General features: G+C 43.3%; 1 protein-coding gene across 1 annotated transcript in view; it reads right to left on the reverse strand.

Moving 5' to 3' along the window:
- plch2a (phospholipase C, eta 2a) overlaps positions 1 to 21,421 on the reverse strand; it is a 181,475-nt gene that overhangs the window by 44,352 nt on the left and 115,702 nt on the right. The window contains exons 2-5 of the mRNA XM_076095521.1: positions 19,438 to 19,584; positions 12,019 to 12,262; positions 11,629 to 11,758; positions 3,722 to 3,892 (exon numbers count right to left, since the gene is read on the reverse strand). Coding sequence (XP_075951636.1) covers positions 3,722 to 3,892; positions 11,629 to 11,758; positions 12,019 to 12,262; positions 19,438 to 19,584 — 692 coding nt within the window. The remainder of the gene's footprint in view (positions 1 to 3,721; positions 3,893 to 11,628; positions 11,759 to 12,018; positions 12,263 to 19,437; positions 19,585 to 21,421) is intronic.

The raw sequence follows: 21,421 nt of genomic DNA on the forward strand, positions 1-21,421 counted from the left end.
TATGAGATCTGCTACATGTCCTCCTGTCCATCCTGGCAGCATCATCCAACTGTTTGTCTGGCTGCTGGTCTTTAAAGCCGCCTGATTGATCAATCGGATCCCATCTCTGTTAATCATTTAAAGGGGGCGGAGCAGTACCGGGACTCTCTCATAGTGTGTCAGTGTGTTTGTGACTGTTTGAACCAGGCTTTAGCTCATAGGGTCATATCCAGTCTACAAAAAGTCTTTACCATCCCTCTTCTAAACACTAAGCACTATCCCTCTCATCATATTCTGGATGAGACAATGCCGTGTATATCCGACACTCGGCCGATTTTAGCCCAAATCCATTGTTACTGTGGAAACGCACCAAAAGGCTTGGTGAGCAGCAGAGAGCTCACATGCTGCTGCCGTCTCCACACCGACACGCGAACACACACAAAATCTAAGAGCTGTTCTGAAACAACTATGAGGGAACGCATACACATTGGGGCCAGCCAAAGAAAATCTTGGCTGACTGAATTATGACCAACTCTGCAAGCGATTGGTCGATGGGGAAAAACAATCTGCATGTTATCTCTGGATGACCTAAATCAGCCACTACCTGGCAGCCGAAATGAATTATAAATACACAAAAAAGCTATTTGCAGCATATTAAATCATTTTAACCCAATTAGTTTACACTTAAACTACACTTAATGACAGACTCACAGCTGACCAGCGTCCACATTCACATGATGACTGAAAACAGAACGAGTTGCAGAAGCTGTCTTCGTGGCTGCAGTTCTATTATAAACAAAACCATAAGTCTATTTATTACATCAAACATAATGAAACATGCCAATTCTGAAAAGTTTACACTCAAAGTTTATCAAGTAGTGATGCGTGGGTCAGTGCTTTTTTATAGTTACGCCCACCAGACCCGTTATGAGAGCCAATCCACACCGCACAACCCCCAAAAATGTGTTAATCAACGACCAAACGCATTATAGCAGCTCCATTGTCAGGACTGAGGTTTGAGACTAGGACAGAGACCCCTCCTCTTGCAGGGTTTATTGTACAGTTCCTTTCTGCTTTTCATACACTGACGGCACACCAGGAGCAATGTGGGACCAGGGACACTTCCACATGCAGTTGAAGGATCGGGGAAGCTGGGGATTGAACCGCCGACGACCCGCTCCACCTCTGACAGCAGCTACAGTTGTACACAGGGCTCTTTCTCCACCCCACCAATGGTTTGTCATGTTTTGGGTCTTTAATAGGCTTTTCAGCCAATTGTTTGTTGATTTATATACCAGCTATTATTTAGGTTATGCATCAATAGGTCTTCACAAGTCTAACAGTTGGTCTGAAATTACATGTTCTGTAGAGTTTCTTTATTAATAATACATTATCAGGATTTCTCATTTATATATTGTTTACATGTTAAGATGATGAAGTATGATGACTAACCTAATCATGTGTTAGTTAAAAGGTTGGTCCAACTATATTCATTGTGTTCTCTTCACTTCTGAAACCAAACGTTCAGCCTTAGTTTAGAACAGATACTGGCTATTGTTCTCCAAGAACACATTTCCGTCTGTTATCAGTTCCAGAGAAATACAGCAGCACTCTAATGGACACTTGAATACACAACTCGGAGGGGCTTATTTCTTAATGGAGGTACAAAGAAACAGATAGTCTGTAGTTAATTATACCGGCAGAGACAACTGTACTGCATCATGGCATCATTTCCAACTGATCTGCTTCCACCGTTCTCTAATAACAGAAGGATAGTCATCTCATTTACAGTGCCAGAACTAAATGCTGAGTATAATTGGAGAAAAATACAGCCCACCTGAGCGGAGCCGACGGCGTCTGGCTATCCTAACAGAGCCTTCTACTTCTAAAGTGACTGCTTCTACACATTAAAACTGCCTGCCAGAGTGCAAATTAGCTGTAGGAGCGCACACACACTGGGTGTTTCAATGAAAACAAGCTGTTATGCTTATTTTATTTATTTTTATTTTTCTGGCGATGGTATCATTAGTGAGGAGATGTACTTCATCCTAAACCCCTTAACAACTGAATCTCAAGAACAGTGATGGTACAGTACTATTGCTAGTATCCCTGTTGGGCCCACACTGATTACATTTCCCTACAATAAGCACTGCTTCAGGGGCCAAATGGACACTCGTTTAAGCTTTTGACCTCCCACCCCACACAAGGTAATAACAAGGAGCCTCATGGGTATTTGGTCAGCAAAACTGTGAGAGAGCTGACATAACAAAAAACTGATGCCTTGATCACGAGACGTGCAACTAGAAACGTGTCGAACAAGACAACACATTGCGTTACATATACGCTCCACTAGAAAACACTTCTAGCAAGAAAAACAAGTAGCAAGAAACGCAATGCCAGAAACGTAACTAAAAACGTGTCTAGCAAGACACGCATTTAACTAGAAACCTGCAACTAGCAACGTGTCTGGCTAGAAACGCGTCTAGCAAGAAGTGTGTCAAGCTAGAAACGTTTGTAGCTACAAAAACGTGCCGCTAGAAAAGCTTCCAACTACAAATGCGGAGCTAGAAGCGCGGCACGGGGCAACAGCTGAACCATTATTTCCCCACGGTACGGCGCACCTTCTGAGGGCTCCTTTCTTGCTCCGTATGCACATTTTTTCTCGTGGTTTTTAAATGCACAAAAAGTTTAAATATTCTCAACTTTCAGTGCAAGCGCCCCGCTCGCCAATGTCACAGTTGGCCCAGGCAGCCAATCAAATCAAGCAAGAGGTGGGCTTTGCTACTTTACCACTTCCTTCCTATTGTCAAGGTGTAGATGTGGTAGAACAGTGGTGCAGCAGCAAATGCAGACATGAGGTTGACATCAGCAGAATTTAATTATGATGAACTATGATGAACACCGCAGACGCACCACGCTGCTTTGCCAAGGCTGATTAGGGAGCCTGTAGTTACTCGTCTCTGTGTGATCATGGCCTAAGATTCTCAAGCAGACCATGAGTGGCTGTTGAATTTGATTGGTATTCAGAAAGCACCTTGAGCACCAACTGACCATTGATTGTGTACTACTGCATTTATAAATTGGGATGATAGAAACAGAAATATCCATACTTAAAGGGATGCCGTCTGTTTTTCCCTTAACCTTTCAGTGGAGCAACTGTTTTGTAGCTTATATTAAAATTATAGGAGAAAATGTGCAACTGACAAACTTTCTGAAGAGTAGGAATTCCTAAAGATGTGTTGTTTTTTTAAATCACTCTATACAGTTTTATTTAAACATTCACAAAAGGGGGGGGGGGGGGGGGAGAGAATCATTAATCTCATAGTAATATTGAAGCTCCTCCCAGGGACCAGCTGGACATAGGGTTAGCCTAGCTTAGCATTAAGACTTGAAGCAAATGGAAACAGCTAGCCCGGCTTGAGTGTGGAGTTAGAAACAAGTGAGCTTACCAGAACTCTGTAGCCCATTCCTCAACTCCACTGCAGCCTAGAGGCTATAGGCTACATTAGCAACTACTATCGTGACACATACCCAAAACTCAGACCAAACCGTTGGCAGTCAAGTTGCATTGTGGGCAATGTAGGCCCCAAATTTTTGACAAGGAAGAAGAATGAAAAAGGCAATATCCAGTCCAACCCGAATCCAACAATGTTGTAGGAGAGCAATGACAAAACAGTGGAGTAACTTTTAAATGTCAACCTCAGTAGAAACTGAGAAGCTAAAATGCAGACCCAGTGTGTACCTTTTGCTCAGCCTCCAGGAAGCGGGCCAGGTCATCCGTGTCAAGGTGGTCTTTGTGGTTGCTGTAGGCGAGCATGAGAAGGTACAGATCCCTGCGGGTCGACATCATCTTGTAGAAGGAGCAGAACTCCTCAAAGCCCAACGCCCCCTGGTTGTCATCTGTGTCTGCCTCCTACACACCAGGTACAAGAAACACTTTTATTCTCTTGGTTTTACCCAACATTGGCAAAATGTAATATTAACAGACTTTTTTTAAAACAACTGACATAAATACTTGCAATTCAGTCTCTGTTTGTTTGGCTTGCCACTTAGACCCCTAGCATTGAATGTCACAGTCAACCTTTTTTGTCAGTTTTAAGGAGACTAAAACTCTGGGTATTTTCGTCTCGTCCTCGTCAAAGAATATTAATTTCACAAACTGAATCTTTCCAAACCAGTTTCAGAATTACACACCCCAAGAATTTCAAGAGCCAAAATAAATCTTAATGAACCTAAAGCCCCACTTTTGCTGTCATTTATTTTTCTTTCCTTTTTGGCTAGTGTTATAATTAACTTTTATTTCATCAACGATGTATAAAAATGTAATGAAAACAATTGATATATTCAACAGAATCTTTCAATTGAAGGTATTCTACAAGATTACTGCTACTAAAAAACAATGTTACCAAATGTTTAACATTTAACAATCATTATGTTGATTCTGTAATGAGGGAGACCAGTTGCATTGGTTTGTGGACCAATATTCAAAATTCGCTAAAGCCAGTCAACATTTGTTTTAAATTTACATCTCGAAACATTATTTTGGGGGAAATTGTCACCAGATAATTAGTACAATAACTCTGTTGGGTATCATTTTTATGTTCAAAGCTCGGTCAAGAATGTTTTCTGAATCTAACTTTCCTAAAAATAAAAAAACATTGGAAGACAATTTCTGTTTGGAGAAAAATAATACTACAAGCCATTACAAAGTAGCACAACACAACATCAAATTGGAAAAAAAACCTACAACCTAATTATTTGAATTACCGAAGGCACATTTCATTTTGTTTAGTTATCTTTTTGGTTCGTTTTTGCCCCATTGTTTGTTTCCTTCTTTTTTGTGAGGTTATATTGTCATGTTATCATATTGCCGTGTTTGCTAAGGGTATTATTTTGCATGTCTAAAATAAATAAAAAAATTAAATGTAGCCTGTTCCATCTTGCCCTTTTCATGAATAATTAAGGTTGTTCAAATATTATTGGGGAAATTTGTCATTATCTAACATAACACTAGTTTGATTAGATTTCAACTCATTATCTTTGTGTAATACTTCTCACTGTTTTCAGCTCATTTCACAATGATAGATTTGGATTGCTAATTATAACGAGCTGGAAAATACTGAGTCAGCCTACAAACGGCTTGGACAGGCCTAACGAGAGCACTGTGGGGGGGTCACACCCTGACCCGTGTAATCCTTGCCCCTTCTTTTTACTGGAGCAGACTGTGACCGGCTCCATATGTCAAGCAGCACTGGAGGCAGCCACTCACTGGAGGGCGATGACGTCTGTGCTAGTCGGGCTTGGCCTCTGAGCAGCTCAGTGTTCTGCACACACTGGGCTCACAACAGTATACGAGAGAGCGATACATCAGATCTTCCACAGAGGGCGAACATGATTCTATGATTCTGCCTTATTTATTATTTCACCATCATATGTCCAACTGTACAAATGATTGCAATGTGGTGTGGGAATGCCTTCATAAAGACCTTCATATATAAATAAAGCCATCATTTGGGAGGGAAAAAAATATCTGGTGATCCATTTTCTGGATCTCATCCAACTTGTTTTGTCTCCTGATTTAAGCAAAAGGGGGAAAATGACAAAATAATCCCTTTAAATACCTTCATTTTGATTTTCATCTGTGAAAAAGGTAAAGAAAAAAAGTTTGCCCGGCAAATATTTTTTTCCATTTGTAAAAAGTTTGCTCAGAATCATTTTTGTGTTTTTGTTGTTATAACAATTTCGGCCACAAGAATTATAAGCGCACCAATACCCGATGATTTAAAAAAAATAGATCACCAGAATTTATTTCTCTCAGTTGCCACTCAGGGCCGCTGTACTTCTAAACCAGGTGTATTAAGCCTGAAGTGACTGAATGAATGGAAGTGGAAATAATTAGGTGAAGAAATGGATGAATAAACTAAACTGAATGTAGATTGGTCACATCTGGACGATAGTGGATTCGATCAGTACATCTCCAGGAAGGAATCTACATGTTTACACTTTTTTCCATTGGCCCCTCTGGTCTGCTTGCTATAGATTTGTCCACAGTGACAACTTCCGTGTCAGAGTGCAGTGGCAACTCCTATGAGGATGAGATTGCAGCAGGGTGCACACACCAATAGTAATGGCAGAAAGAAGGAGTGCATTCCAGCACACAGAAAACACTGTCATTAGTCCCCTCCACCAACAGGGCAAGAGCGTCAGTCTTCTGAATCCTAAATCAAAACTCGCTCAGCTGACACATTGAGCCTCCCAACTGTCAGCACCGTGCTCTCAGCCTGACTCAGCCGATACACGGGAAGCCAAATGACTCAGAGACACAAGACAAACACCTCACGTCACCACACAACCGCCTGTTGGTTTTGCATACATGTCACTTAGTTGTCACCAAGTTGTGACTGAGCGACAGGCACAGATGCATACAGACAGCATTACTCACATGGCACAAGTTATTAGACGGTACCATCAAACACTGTGTGATACAGATTCATTTTGCTGTTAAGTGAAGCGAAGGAACTCTTTTCTTCTTCTTATTCAGGACACGTCTTAGCCCCGGGAGGATAGCAAAGTAGCGGAAGCACAGCTGCATAACGGAGTCTTTTTATTGGACAGAAAACATCAATCTGGCCTTATTCACGCCCATTCATTATGCATGAACCCAGCCACTTAAGTTGTTAGCAGGCTTGTGCCCTATGTTTTTTAGCTCTACAGCTAATGTGGATTAAATCGTTAGTTAGAATTGCAGCTTCCTCTTCCTATAAAGCTTCCCCTCCAGTCTCCGCTGTAATTAATCATTGAACAAATCCTCTGCTAGAGAAGCAAACTTCTTTGCTGTCATTTACAACTCCAGCTGTCACATCCAACCTGCTCCAACAACAAACCACTCTGACAACACAAGACAACAAAGGTCTGGGGATTGATACTTTACTGTAACTTCCCACGAGTTATGGGGCTGAGTATTGTTTAAAAATGACGATGCCAGTACCAATACCCCTAAATGAATACTGGTACCAATAGAATCATTCCACACCCATCATATGAATGGAAGCCGTTTGTGTGTCCCACTGTTTAGCTAACCCCTGGCACACTGTAAAGCACTCATACGACCCCGTCCTACGATGGGACCGCGTTGTTGCGGAAGTTTAACGCCCACCCTCCAGTCCCACCCCCCAGGTAAACACTGTTAGCTCTGTCAGCACTGTTGCAGTTGTTAGCGCTGTTAGCTGCTAGCCACCAGCTCAGACATCTCAGTGTTCAGAGCCAGGCAATCCTGGTGGTATGGGTTGTAGCTGTGGCGGCTGTGGGCCAATCACACATTGCATTGAATCTAAGAACACTTGCGATTATTGACTGCTAGAAAAACCATACAAATAGTGTGTTTTCTTCTAGATCTTGGCACAAAAAGAATCAAATGCAGATATCGTTTGACTGGAGAAGTTTCGATAATACTTGTTACAGGGTTATTTCATTCAATACCTTAAAAAGTATTGGGTACCGATACCCAGCCCTAATGAGCAATGACACCGACATCGTAGTTAAAACAATCAACAGACAAATGAACAAGACTGTTCACATAATTCTGGAAGAGAACTGAACTTCTACCCAATCACCAAGGCTCTGTTGCTGAGCCACTAGAGGCAGGTGGCCCAAAAAGAAATGCAGTTTTTATTACAACTTGGGACTTTTTTCTCGGAGCTCTGTCCATCAGTTCTATCAGTGATGATATAACGGTAGTAAAAGTTTAAAAAAAAGATTAAATTAAACTGCAACAATCAAACTGCAACGGTAGCATACGACAGATATGCTCCCGAAAAGAGTCATGGTCCCCAGAGGATTTGAAAAAAAGAAAATGCTTTACAACTCAGCAGTCTAAATCCATTTCCCGCACTTTGCTTCACTATTGAACTCAGTCCTAAAACAACAACAACGACGTAGTCCTCCTCACAGTAAATCACATCAGATCAGTGTGTTCAGATTAGTGTGTGCTAACTTGGCTTTCCAAAGAGTTCCCCTTTGACTGCCCAGAGGAAATTAAGCTCTCAATGAGCTTACTCTTATATGGGAAATGTAGTGATGGACTTTATGTAGGTGGAAGAGCAAAGTATTTTAGGTATACTTCATTACAATAACACTGTATGAAATTATCAGGTGGCCAGTGACACACTATTTAAAATGTCAGTCAGTAACAGCTGAGAGGTTCAGTCCTTCCACCCTGCTTCTGTTTCCTCTGTGTTATTGTGAGTTCATATCTTAAAAGGAGCAATTGAGAGGTAAGGCCTCCTGGTGCACATGTAGGAAAAGCATAACATCCCGTAAATGTGCTAGACGTCTCAAGGATAAGCAGCTAACTTGGACTAAATTACTCCCAAGACAATATCATTCATTATTTCACAGTTTTACAAAGCAAACGGTGAAGTGGTTATGCTTGATTGTGGAACATTCTTTTAGTATCAAACTGTAAATTATCAAAGCAAAAAAAGACAGCCATTGAGGATAACTGCCACAATAACAGCATTTAAAGTCAGTGCAAGTTATTCCCTCTGGCTGCTCATTTCTCTCTCCAGGTTGAACTATTTTCATCCTGATAGCAAACAGCTGACAGCAACAGTGATTTCTCTCATTGTTTGAACTGATGAAGTGATTTGGGTTTCATAGACTGAGATATGGATTGGATAGTTGAGTTGTGTTCATTTACGGTTTAATCTATGGGTATCTGGCAAGATTAATATATTCTATTCTATTCCAGTTAAAGCTATACAATCCTTTACCCTACTGTGCAACACATATCAACAGAACTTGACTTGAATGTACTGGACATTACTGGGAACTACCATGTATGTGCGATGCATATAAGGGTTAGAACGTTTTGGTCCTATTTTGAATTTCTTTGTTTGTTGGTGTATTTCATATCATTTATCTTTTTTTATTCCATTTTCTTTCTTCCTTCCTCATTTGTCTGTGATGTATGTATGCGATACCCTCTGGGATCAATAAAGTACTCGGTCTGTTTTGTTAAGATGCTCATCTTTTTGCCAAGTTTTTCTAATTATTTTTCTTACTCTTATGTGAAAGAAGCTAGTTACTGACTGAGTGATTACATTCTACTATAATTGGTTTGATTCATCTCCAACAATATGTGCCCCCCCCCCCCCCCCCCAAATACTGGAACAGTAAAACCATTTTTCAATTCATATGCTTCACAGAATGAGTTGTTCATGAGCTTGAATATGTAATTTCATGATTACAAAAGAAAGCATGTCTACGTTGTAAACACAAGGTGGTTTAATGAAATGTAATTTAAAGTACAGTTTCTGCACATAGTAAAACAAAGACAGCACATATCAGCCTTCTTGAACTAGTTTATCCTTCAGCACATTTCTAAATGCGTGTGGCAGTTATTCATAAATTGTGTTACAAGCAGTAATTATTTGTCCTTCATTCATACTTAAAATAAACTGTTATTACATATAATCAGTTGTTAATTCATCAGGTCCACCTGACTAAAACTAATAGAGTCCAATACAACAGCACTACCTTTATGATAATGAGCCGTTGACCGTTTATGAACATATGGGAGTCTGCAGGTGGATCTGATATTTGGTCTACACCTCATTGACAGAAATGCTTTGGACAAAATATTACAAAATTCTGTCAGTATGAGAGAACTCTGCATTTCACAGGACTAAGAAGTTATTTAATATCATTAATATGCAAACGTATTCAACGATGTGCTGTAAAATGTGATCAGAATATGTATGGTATGTGTACCGACTTTAAACTGGAAAAGACGTCCGGTCCACAGGTTCCCCCCTCTCCACTGTAATTAGGTTAAGGCTGAAGAACTGGTCGAGAGATTGGCAACACACAAAATTGTCCTGAATGTCCACAGACACATGAGGGGCCAGATTAGTCCCTGGTGTGTTTACCCAGCATTACACAGGACACCATCTGTGTCCCAGCAGCGCCATATGGAGGACAGTCAACATGCCGCTGGAGTTAGCGACGGCTAGCTGCTCTGTTGGAGGAGGGTTAGAACAACACGATGAGCGCAGCGGCATGCTAATCCCTCTGCTGAGGAGGAGAGTTGCTGGCTGAGCCGTGCGTTTGCCAACATCTGCAGCGGTGGCAATCAGTCAGAGTGTCTTCACTGCTAACACGCAATCTGCCAGGAAGTAAGGACACACTGCAGTCTCAAGGGACCTGATAAGCCCACTTACTGTCTGCTGTGTGCTGCTCATTAGCTGTACAGTTTTATGAAACTTTTACATCATTTCTTATGAATGTTCAAAGTTTTAGACAACATTGACACCTGTGAAGTCAAATGCAAAGCTGATTTCTATATTTTATATGCAACAACTTGTTCTTGTGTTGCTCTAGAAATCCAAACTTCCTGACACTCTACAATACTCCATAATGCCACATTTACTCTGCATGGTTTGACTCAACTAGTACTTTTCTCAATTTTGTTTTTCCACTGCAGATAGTTGGGTCATTGAGTCATAGACTGTATGTAAGAAGTGGGCGCAGTCACAGTGACGTCACCCATTGGTTGACTACAGTTTTGAAGCCTTGAGTTCAGGCATTTTGGCCGTGGCCATCTTGGTTTTATGGAACCAGAAGTGTAAAACACACTGTTGAAGGGTTAAAGTTGTAAGACGAAAACACGTACACCTCGTACCGAGGTGGTACCAAAAAAAAGGTACCAGGTACTATTATCAACAACTTTTGCTGATGGAAAACCCAAACTAAAGGAGTTGCAAGCATGTCGAGTTGAGTAGAGCCGTGCCTCTCCCTTTCTCTGTGATAGTTCCACTACAGAATTATTATTTCATCACCTAAAACTGAGACAGGAACCAGACCCGTACTGTTACTTTAAGACCCAACCTGATCGTACTTAACAGGTACTGCCAAATTACAGACACAAACTAGATTTGACACCCTGCACCACATTTCCTCCATTACTGACCATTAGCGTGGAATAGAAATGCAATGCGTCAGCTTCTTTCCGTCTTCTAACTCAGCAGTATGTTATCTACTGACAACAAATGAAAGCCATGGATGCAGAGGACTGGCAAAGTCAGAGACAACAACTTGAATCTATATTTTACATTTTAAAGTCACTAAACAAGCTGCGTCTTTGTTAGTATACGTTGGGTTTTGGGTAGCAGAACTCAAGTGTGGGTTCAAAACTCTAAACTGCAGACTGAAGGTCTCCGATTGAACCCATTTCGTTGCTGACAAATGTCGCTAGCTGCCATTCAACCCAGCATGACCTTTGTAGCAGTGTTTCCCTAGACTCTACCTCCAGATGTTAATCGATAAGACTTAACAGCGTTTTGTACTCTGAGCGGATAGATGATATACTGCAATCAGCAGCTTAAAACGTAACAACTTCTGTGGATTTTAAGGTATTTAACTGTTATTTCACAGAAGGTACTGGAAACGTCACCGAGTTGTGACATTTGGTCAGTATGATTTAGATTTGCTTCAAAGTGGAATTTTTCTCTCCCTGGACTACAGGATAAAGACGAAGGATAACAAGAAAATGCTTGAGTGGAGCAAGTGGCTGATTGGCTTAATAATAGTCAGGATATTTACTTGCAGCCTTTACACCCCGATGTAGCTGAGCCCTTGTTATTTCCGTACCTTGAACATCTGTTTGACCTTCTGTCGGGGCAGGTTGACGTTGAGCTTGTGCAGGAGCTGCATCACCTCGCCGATGCTCAAGCTGCAGTCGCCGTTCTTATCAGCCTCGGTGAAGGTCTGCTTCAGCCATGTGATGACATGCTGGGTTAAGGAAAGGCAGCGTGAAGACATTTAGTCTGGTAGTTAGTGCGGCTGCTGCTTTTGCTGAAGAGTCTAAATACAGGAACAGATAAACTCAGACTGTCACGCTTTAAAATGAAACTCTCCACAGATTTCAGCCCCGTATAATGTTGATCACGAAACTCTACATACGACAGACATTCTTTACAGGAAGTTGTAACCTTAATTCACCAGCCAGATTATCAAACCAGCTGTAGAACTGAAGGATATTGGTCTCTGGTGCGCTGCCTCTTGTCCAGGCTGTCCTCGTCGCTGATGCCCGCCATCAGATACTTGAGGCCCGTGATCCAAGTCCGCGCCTCCTCTCCGGTTCTGGACACCAGGTCTAGGGACTCCATGTGCTCTCCATAGTACAGGCTGAAGCAGCAGTTGGGGTCGAAGCAGCCGTCTGAGTAGCGCTGGAAGATCTCAGACTGCTTCCCCTCACGCACCTCCCGGACGGAGTCCACGGAGACTGTCGGAGAAAAACAGGACGTCAGCTAGTCAGTGGTGGAATGTGACAAAGTACTACCACTTCGGGACTTTTCAATCTGGTGGTACTTTTACTTTGCACAATTTCAATGTACTATCTGCACTACATTTCAGAGGGAAATATTGTACTTTTGACTGCACTACATTAAGCTTCCAGCTAGTAGTTACTCCTCAGACACCAAACATTTGGTGAAAAAAGAAAAAGAGTTAAGTTATTGGATCGTAAGAGTGCATTAACAGGAGCCATTCGGACACCTCATGACTGCTTTGGCTTTTGATACTTAACGTACATCTTTGCTGCCAATACTTGTGTACTTTGTCAGGGAAATCTTCAACACAGGCCTTGCAGTTGTAATGAAGTACTTTTAAACTGTGTTGCTAGTGTTAATTGAGCAAATGTCTCAATAGAGGAAGTAGACCACGAGGCCCACGAGGCCTCTAGGCCTCGTGGGCCATCAGAAGCCGATAGAAAATAAAACCTATTTAAAAACACACACACACACACACACACACAATAGAGCAAAACTCAGTTTATTAAACCCTTCTGCAGTCTTTAGCATCCTATTGGTTTTGAGTGTTCCCCCTCTGGGCGAGATAGTGAATTAATTGTTGTGGGCATGGGGATAGTTTGATGGGGCTTCATGATACGCAGGATTAAAAATAGTCAACTCAACGAGCAGAGAGAGAGAGCGCTCTGTTTATTAAGATGCAACATTTATGAGATGGTAATGACATTTTACGGGAAGACACGGCCTCGAGCCAGTCATTAGTTTTCCCCCATGATGGCAGAGCGCACGGTAAGGCCTTCTGCTTCTTGTTCCGCCCGCGTGCTGTTTTGGAAATTCTGCGGAGGTTCATTCCCCAAAAAACCCCCCACGTCCAGAGGAGATAACCACAACACGCATCTATCTCGGTCTCTCTCAGTCATACATGGATGACACAATATTTACCTCCACGCTCATTAGTAATGCAGCCACACACAGCCTCCCTCGGGTCGTACGGTATAGAACCTGTGGTATTGTGGCAGTTGTATGTGTAAATATACGATGTCGAAGATGTCCTCTACATGATATTGGACATGCAGCTGCTGAGCTGTGCGTGCTCCCATGTGGCTGTCAGTGATGTCCTCAAACCCTGCAGCTGGAGACAGGCCTGTGCACATGCTCCTGCTGACTGCAGGACTTTGGTAAATGAGGAGTGTGCAGCAGGTATCTGATAGATAAAGATAACTACTACTAATACTGTCTTATAATGTGATGAGCTGCTAGCTGTAGGATGAGGACGTCAGGTGGGCAGTCTTCAGAGACTCAAGACTTAAGTACAATTACTCAAATACAACTTAAGAACACATTTTAAGTACTTCCATTTCCTGCTACTTTATGATACTGATTTTACAGATTTAGTCTTTGCTTAACTTATAATTCCAAAAGCCTCGGATTCTGGTAGAGAAACATTGAATAAGCCATACTGGGAAGGAACTGCTGCCGAAAATGCAGTTTTTTAGACATTTGGTAAGAAATGTTACATTAACACGAGGAGTGTAACAATACACGTATTCATATTGAACCGCTCGGTACGAGGCTTTCGGTTCGGTGCGCATTACAAATCAAACAATACGTTTGAATAATACTTGTGCATTTGGAAGCTTAAATTGTGGGAAATATAATGTTCTCTCGGTGGAGCCACTGCGCTCAACATGGCAACCCACCCAATGTAACAGACAGCGTGCTGTCTGACACGCCCACCACGGAAGAACAACATTGTACACGCTATGCTAAACTAGCTTAGAAGGACAACCAACAGCAGCACACATGCTACAAACTCTCCCCGCAGTGTTTAGGTAGCTGTTCCCTACTGATTCAAACAGGGCTAAAGGTATATTATGAGACCCTACTCTAGAGTGGAAAACCTCTTATTGAGCCCTGTGACACTACTCATTCACGAGCCTATTTTGCCAGACCATAATTCCTGCTTGGTAAAAGAAAACAAAAGCCCAAACAGAGAATCAAATGTCCGAGCTCTCGCTGTTGCTCTGACAACAGACGGCCGGACGTCACGGGTTACATAAAGCTAGCCAACACAAACAGGCTGATGTCATTAATCTAGCGTCTCAGAAAGCAACGGCAGTGCAGCGGATCTCCGGCCTCCTCCAAAGATCAGAGTGTGTGACCTTTCACAGAAGCACAACAGCAGCCCACGTGTTAAAGACAGAACAGGAGTTGCTGCAGCTTCCTGTACACAAATGAATCCATCATTGTTCAAAGTAACAAAAGAACATACTTTATGATGGCTTTTCTGCTTTTCTCCTGTATTGACCCGTGCCGTACCGAACCACCACTGTATTGTATTGAACCAAACCAAGAATGTTGTGAACCGTTACAGCCCTAATTAACACCAGCATTGATCTTAATGTAAATGTTCACTGGCCCAATGTCAGGGCGAGCGAGTGGTGAGGAACAGCTGTCGGGGCACGAAGTGAACCGGACAAAAAGTTAAAAACTGCAATCAACTTAATCACATCCTGGTTATGGTGAGCATTAGTTGACATGCATCTACCTAGTTATTTACTGATTTAATGCACCAGCTAGCAAGCATGCTAAGTGACCAAAATAAAACACACCCACGATGTTGCGTGACCAAAAGGTGCACGCTGGGTCTGGCTAAATGCTAAAATGCTCGTGGTGGATCCTCCAGCTGTGTGTTCACTGAGGAACCTTTACCCTCAGTGTCATGTTATTTCATTCATGTGGCTTCACATGAAGGGTCTGATCACACAGAGTGGAAAACACAAAACTGACTTTTTGTTGGCCAGTCAAACAAAGTGCTTTTTGCCGTTTGCTGGGTCTTTCTTATTATTCTTGCTAGGCAACCACCAAAGGACTGCTCACGTTAACTTAACCCAAACCATGAGCCGTACGCTAGTACATTTGGTTAGAAATGTCAACATTAACGCAGTACAGTCATATCAATGAGTTCACTGCTAAAGTTTCCATGAAAGGACTAAGAGAGGGATATCTGATTCTGCATGTTTACGCGTTTCCTGTCACAGCTAAAACACAGGATAAGATGAAACGTCTTTATGACCGTGGAGCTGAGCATCGGGTGTTCAGTACAGGCGACCAAGTTTTGGCTTTGTTGCCCATTATAAATTCGCCATTTAACGCTAAGTTTATGGGTCCCTATACTGTAGTGAAACAGATTTCGGAGCAGAACTATCTTATTGCCACACCAGACCGTCGAAAACATCACCAACTGTGCCATGTTAATCTGTTGAAAGCATATCATGCACGTTCGTCTCAGGAGCGGAGCGTAGGGATGGATAGCGCTCACCCGGCGTGTGTAGGCAACACGACGTCATCGGGTAGGGAGCATGTTTGTGAGGATGGTTTGCCTAATCCGGATTCAGCGTTGCTAACAGGCCGATTGAAAAACTCTGAAGTTCTGCAGAGCCTAGACAGTGTCCTTGACCACTTGTCTGTTTCACAACGCACAGAGCTATCCGAGCTTATCAGGGGGTATCCAATGTTGTTTGGGAATGTTCCATCTTGTACACACATGATTGAACATGATATCGACATAGGAGATGCAAAGCCGATAAGACAGCGATTTTATCGAGTCAGTGCGGTAAAGCGTTCATTTTTAGATTCTGAAGTTGAGTATATGCTGAAGAACGGCATCGCTGAACCGTCATCCTCAAGCTGGGCGTCGCCTTGTTTGCTCGTACCAAAAGCGGACAATACCCCTCGGTTTTGTTCGGATTTTAGGAAAGTCAACAGTGTCACTAAACCAGACTCTTACCCCCTACCTCGCATGGATGATTGCGTTGATCAGGTTGGTGCTGCAAAATACATCAGCAAATTTGATCTGTTAAAGGGTTATTGGCAGGTCCCTTTATCCCAAAGGGCACATGAAATTGCAGCGTTTATTACTCCAACTGGGCTGTATTCTTACTCTGTCATGCCTTTCGGGTTGCGAAACGCACCTGCTATGTTCCAACGACTTATGAATATGGTTGTTCGTGGGTTAGAAGGCTGTGCAGTGTATATAGACGATGTCGTCGTGTACTCAGATTCGTGGTCTTCACACATGGAGCGTGTAAAAGCGTTGTTCGGTCGCTTACTTGAGGCTCGCTTTACCGTTAATCTGGCGAAGTGTGAGTTTGCTAAAGCAACCGTGACATACCTGGGTCGACAGGTCGGGCAAGGAGAGGTGCGCCCTCTGCGGGCAAAGGTGCAAGCCATGGACTAGTATCCGCCGCCGGCGACAAAGAAAGAACTGATGAAATTTTTAGGTTTGGTTGGTTATTACAGAGCTTTCTGTCGTAACTTTTCGACTGTAGTGGCGCCGCTGACAGACCTACTGAAGGGTAAGGTGGAGTACATTTGGTCCGCTGGTTGTCAAAGGGCTTTCGATGCTGTAAAGCTGATCCTTTGTGATTCTCCGGTTCTCGCTGCACTACGAATGGATAGCAGTTTTAAGCTGCAAGTTGATGCCAGTCACGTGGGTGCAGGTGGGGTGCTGATGCAAGAGGACGAATTGGGTATTGACAAACCCGTGAGTTTCTTCTCCAAGAAGTTCAACAAGCACCAGTTAAACTATTCCGTAATAGAAAAAGAAGCTTTGCCGTTGATTTGGTCGTTACAGCAGTTTGAGGTGTATGTGGGTTCAGGGCCTGTGGTAGTTTACACGGACCCCAACCCTTTAACATTTTTGAACTCACTACACTGTCCAAATCAGAGACTCATAAGATGGTCCCTGTTTTTTCAGGCATACTCTCTAGAGATACGTCACATTAAAGGGAAGGACAATATTGTTGCTGACGCATTGTCCAGGGCCCCATGTCAGTAATTGTGCATCATGTTTCTTTCAACTTTGTTGTCTTTCTCTTTTAAAGATTGCTTCAAGGTACCAGTAGCTGAGATGGGAGATGACGAAGTAGCTGAAGGGATGAGATGTGGGCATGGGTGATGTCCAGGGGCCTGTGGGGACCCTGTCTTTATGGGGGGGGGTGTGACGGCCCAGGGCCATCAGGAAGATTGGAGGCAGCTGGCCAACGCCTTCGCCCTACAAGACCCGTCCCATCCGGAGGAGGGGAGGGGCTTCTTTTCCCTGACACCTGGTGTGCGACACGGAGTGTTTAGGGGGAGCAGTTACACCGTCTGGGATGCTGCGAGAATGCTCTCCTGTTGTGCACTTTGAACTGTCCCGACCTTTTTCTAATAAAGGTGGTTTCTTTATTTAGCACCGTGCCTGAGTTTTCGTTACGTTTTGTTGTGGTTTAAGAGCCAGACCATAACACAACAGTAAGCTAGGGAGGGACATGCGTTCATGTCTGGAAGTTTTACAAACATTCTTTGACATCAAAAACACACCCATGTTCTTTCAGACCAAAGCTGGTGAGGTGGATTCTGACTTGAAACCCTAAATCTAAGTACATGTTAAAATGGCTTCTGACTAAATTTAAAAACAGCTGACCAAACGAACACAAACTAACACTAAATGTGTTTGTAAGGGCTTTGTAGCTGGCTGGTTTTCATGCTCAAACTCTACATTTTGGGTGTGTTGGTTATTTTGGGGGCCAGAAAGGACAAATGTCGTTGCCAGATACACAGGACAGCCGTCAGTGTGAGAGCAGACCTGAAGCCTGCAGTGTCAGTCTGTCCCAGTGGGCGCTCAGTGAGAAGCCTCACAGAGAGCTGCCAGACAACAGTCTTCTTCTTCAGTAACAGAGACCTGTCAAGGATGCAGGGGACACACACACACACACAGTGTCCGTCTGGGTGGGACTAAACGCTGGGAACATGCATTCGTCTACTCAACAGAAGGCTCGACTCTGTCACCATCTATTTACAGGTGCAGAGCAAAGAGAAGACGGCGCATCACTCCTACTTGAACATCAGATTAGCCGATGTGTGTGGAAGCTGGATTAAGATAAATGCTCTGTGAGGAGTGCCCCCGCTCCGCTGTGATAAAGCAGCTTAAACAGGAGTGCCTTCACACAAAAAAAACAACGGCATTTCTCAGACGCAATCAGCTGAAGAAAGTCTAGATTGCACCATTTGTGTTCATGTTTTACTCATCCAACCGTAAAAGGTTTAAGATTTAGGATCAATTCTGTGACTTGGTTTTCAGCATCTTTGCAGAAAGCCCCCCCTCCCCTGTCATTTTCATTTAAGCGGCAAGTGTGTGTAAGACACTGTTTGGGCAGATTGAAGCTGATGAATAATTAAGTCGACTTAAGAAGCTTATTAAATCCAGGGCTACAGAGGAGGGAGAGCAACAGGAAACTGAGCCCTTAAGTCCCCATGAGACCCCCAGAGCTGCCTCCCTTTATTCTAAAACACTGTGGGAAACTGTTTGGTTCTGCTCATTGCACATACAGCGTGCAAGGGGAAATAAATGTCCAGGTCTAAAGAACAGAAAGGGGAATGTTTAGGAGAAAGAACTAAAAGAGCCAGCTAAATACCAGCCTCATAAGACTTGTCCCGGGTCACCAATATGTAGACTCAGTGAAGGCGTTTTTCCTGCGGTGGATAAATTACAGAAATATTTACCTGGGACATGCTCAAACTATAGTACAAGTAGACTCAAAAGCAGCAGATGGACTCAGTGGCATCAGTTCAACAGCATTAGAATGTATCCACTGTTTGCTAACAGAAGCCACCAGAAGCTACTGGCCACATCAGACAGAGAGGAAGCAAACAACCTGAGCGAGGGCACGTTTTCTTCCATTAATGAGTCACCAGATTCTTGTGCACTAAAACGCTCACAGAGATAAGTGTGTACACGTGTGTTTACACTGTGACACATCAACCTCTCACTAAAAGTTGCTCAATCTTAATCATGCAATCGCACAGTTGATCGGCATTAAATGATGAGTTCAGGTGATCAAACTACTCGATTGTCAAAAGAATACTCGCAAAAAGATTCATTGAATGAAAACTTGTTGGCAGAGTCATTAAATGTAAGACATTAGTCTGGTTAACAGAGGTATGTATTTAAGACTAGTTGAATTGTTGAAGGCCGGCTAGGTGGAGCATCTTAGAAAGAAGACACATGAAGATTCAGAGGATGCTCATGGGACGCCCGGCAACACTGAATGAGCCCTTTGATATGCTGTTCCCTGGTGACTGGAAGAACAAAGAAGAAGACACTCACTCTTGGCCTTTTCGTTCTTGCGCGAGGGCCTCCAGCGGATGCACGACTTGTGTTCGTCCAGGAAGAAGAACCGCACCAGTCCCTTGGAGCCACCGCGGAGCTTCACCATCTGGGTCCCCATCTGCATGGAGCTCATACATTTCTCCACTGGAAGCGAGAGAACAAGCCAGACAGAAGGAGAAGAAAAAGAAAAGAAGGGTTGCAAAGTTGTCAAAAGAGAAAACCGCTGGTGTGTGCAGTGCAACTGAAAAAAATAAATAAATAAAATAAGAGCGTGACTGACAAGATGTGCATACGCGACATGTTCATTCAAGGGATCGAGCGTCGCGTCTATGCAATTTTCCACAAAATTCCATCTGGGCTCTCGTTCTGACCACGGTTATTTACTGATACACTCACATGAACACACGGCAATGCAAAGCAAATGCTTTGGATATGCCTGTCACTGCTGACAGGGGTTCTGCTGGTCCCGTGGGAGGGAGAGAAAGGGAGAGAAGATGGCGACAGCGAGAGGCAATTTCTCCACCAACAGCCCTTTAACAAGATCTCTACTTCACACTGTGGACTATGACATAACAAGTACGGCGGAAATCAATAAAACCAGGCGCTCTTTTTAGATGTGAGGATCTCTATAGTGGCCTACATTTTATTGAAATGATTCTATACCTTCTAGTAACAAACCAACGCTTAGGAAATAAGGTTGGCTTTAAAGAGACGAACGGTGGCACTGAAAATACAGCCAGTGTCCTTGCCTTTATTTTGGGGGCAGAATTTGACAGTTCCTGCACAGGAAGCTAATGGTGAGGACAGACACATGCCCCTGGGCAGCGGTTACACCCCATGTGGCCCTAATATCAATCATCAAGCGGTGTGTCACATCCTATCAAACTATTTCCACGCAACATGCAGGAAATCAGGCCAACTCAGCACACACATGACTGTCAACACGTCTGCTGCTGAGCACAAGTTTCTCAGCAGCTCAATAGTTCAACTCTAGAGAAAGGATTTACAGTTAAGTTTCAATTAAAGCTGGAATTTAACAACAAAGCAAGGACTTTTTGTCTGTGTGTGTGTGTGTCCTGTACATCTGATCTACCTAATATTTGGTGGGTGTATTGCTGGGAAGTAAAGGACGTGCAGTGTCAAAGTTGGTGCAATTTGACGCGTGGGGCCTTTACAGACGACTGCTCATTGGCTGCAGTTCACCTTTGCTGGATGCTGGACACACTAAGGGGCCGGTCAGCGAGACGCGTCCCAGCAGGAGCGGACGCTTCACAAACGTCACTTGTAAAGCGAGTTGGGCAAAACAGCTGATGAGCCGGTGGAGCGGGGGTGCGTGCGCAACCAGGTGATGAAACGTAAATAATAGGGGGAAAAAAGTGAAGTAGCCTCTTGCTTGATTTGATTGGCTGCCTCGGTCAAGTGTGATATTGACGGGCGGACTCTGTGAAAGGTTTTAACTTTTATGCCTGTCTAAAAAGCAGCATGCGGTGCAAGACAGAAGGGCACGGCAGGCCCATAGGAAAACAAATGCTTTGCGGGTGACGCGTCTCGGTAGGAACGAAACCTAACCGAACTCTTCTCAACTTCCCTGGGGTCATGAGCGACAACGTACCGAAAAATAATGCTTTGAATTATTTATTAGGATACATGATCTTAGCCCTGGTTTTCCACGCGCTGTCAGCTTTAGACAGCCCCAGATAAGAGGCTAACTTGTTGCTCACTCCATTGAGCAGATGACAGATTCATATCATCTCGTGATAGAAATCTATCGAAAAAAAAAATTGTGATGACTGAAGGACTTGAAATATTCTTAGCTGCAGATAAGATTACATAATTAACTCCTGAACACGCTCAAATTGAACCTGCTAAAGCAACAGACATTGTGTTGAGTATGACAGGACTCTGTTGTTGTGCTGAAGGACTGAGGGCAGTGGGAATGTACGCTCTGCTGAATTTATCCAGACAACAGGGAGAGATGGAG

This window comes from Anarhichas minor, unplaced genomic scaffold, assembly GCF_050575085.1.
Source record: "Anarhichas minor isolate MPS153535 unplaced genomic scaffold, ASM5057508v1 ptg000020l, whole genome shotgun sequence".
In the NCBI taxonomy this organism is placed as follows: domain Eukaryota; kingdom Metazoa; phylum Chordata; class Actinopteri; order Perciformes; family Anarhichadidae; genus Anarhichas; species Anarhichas minor.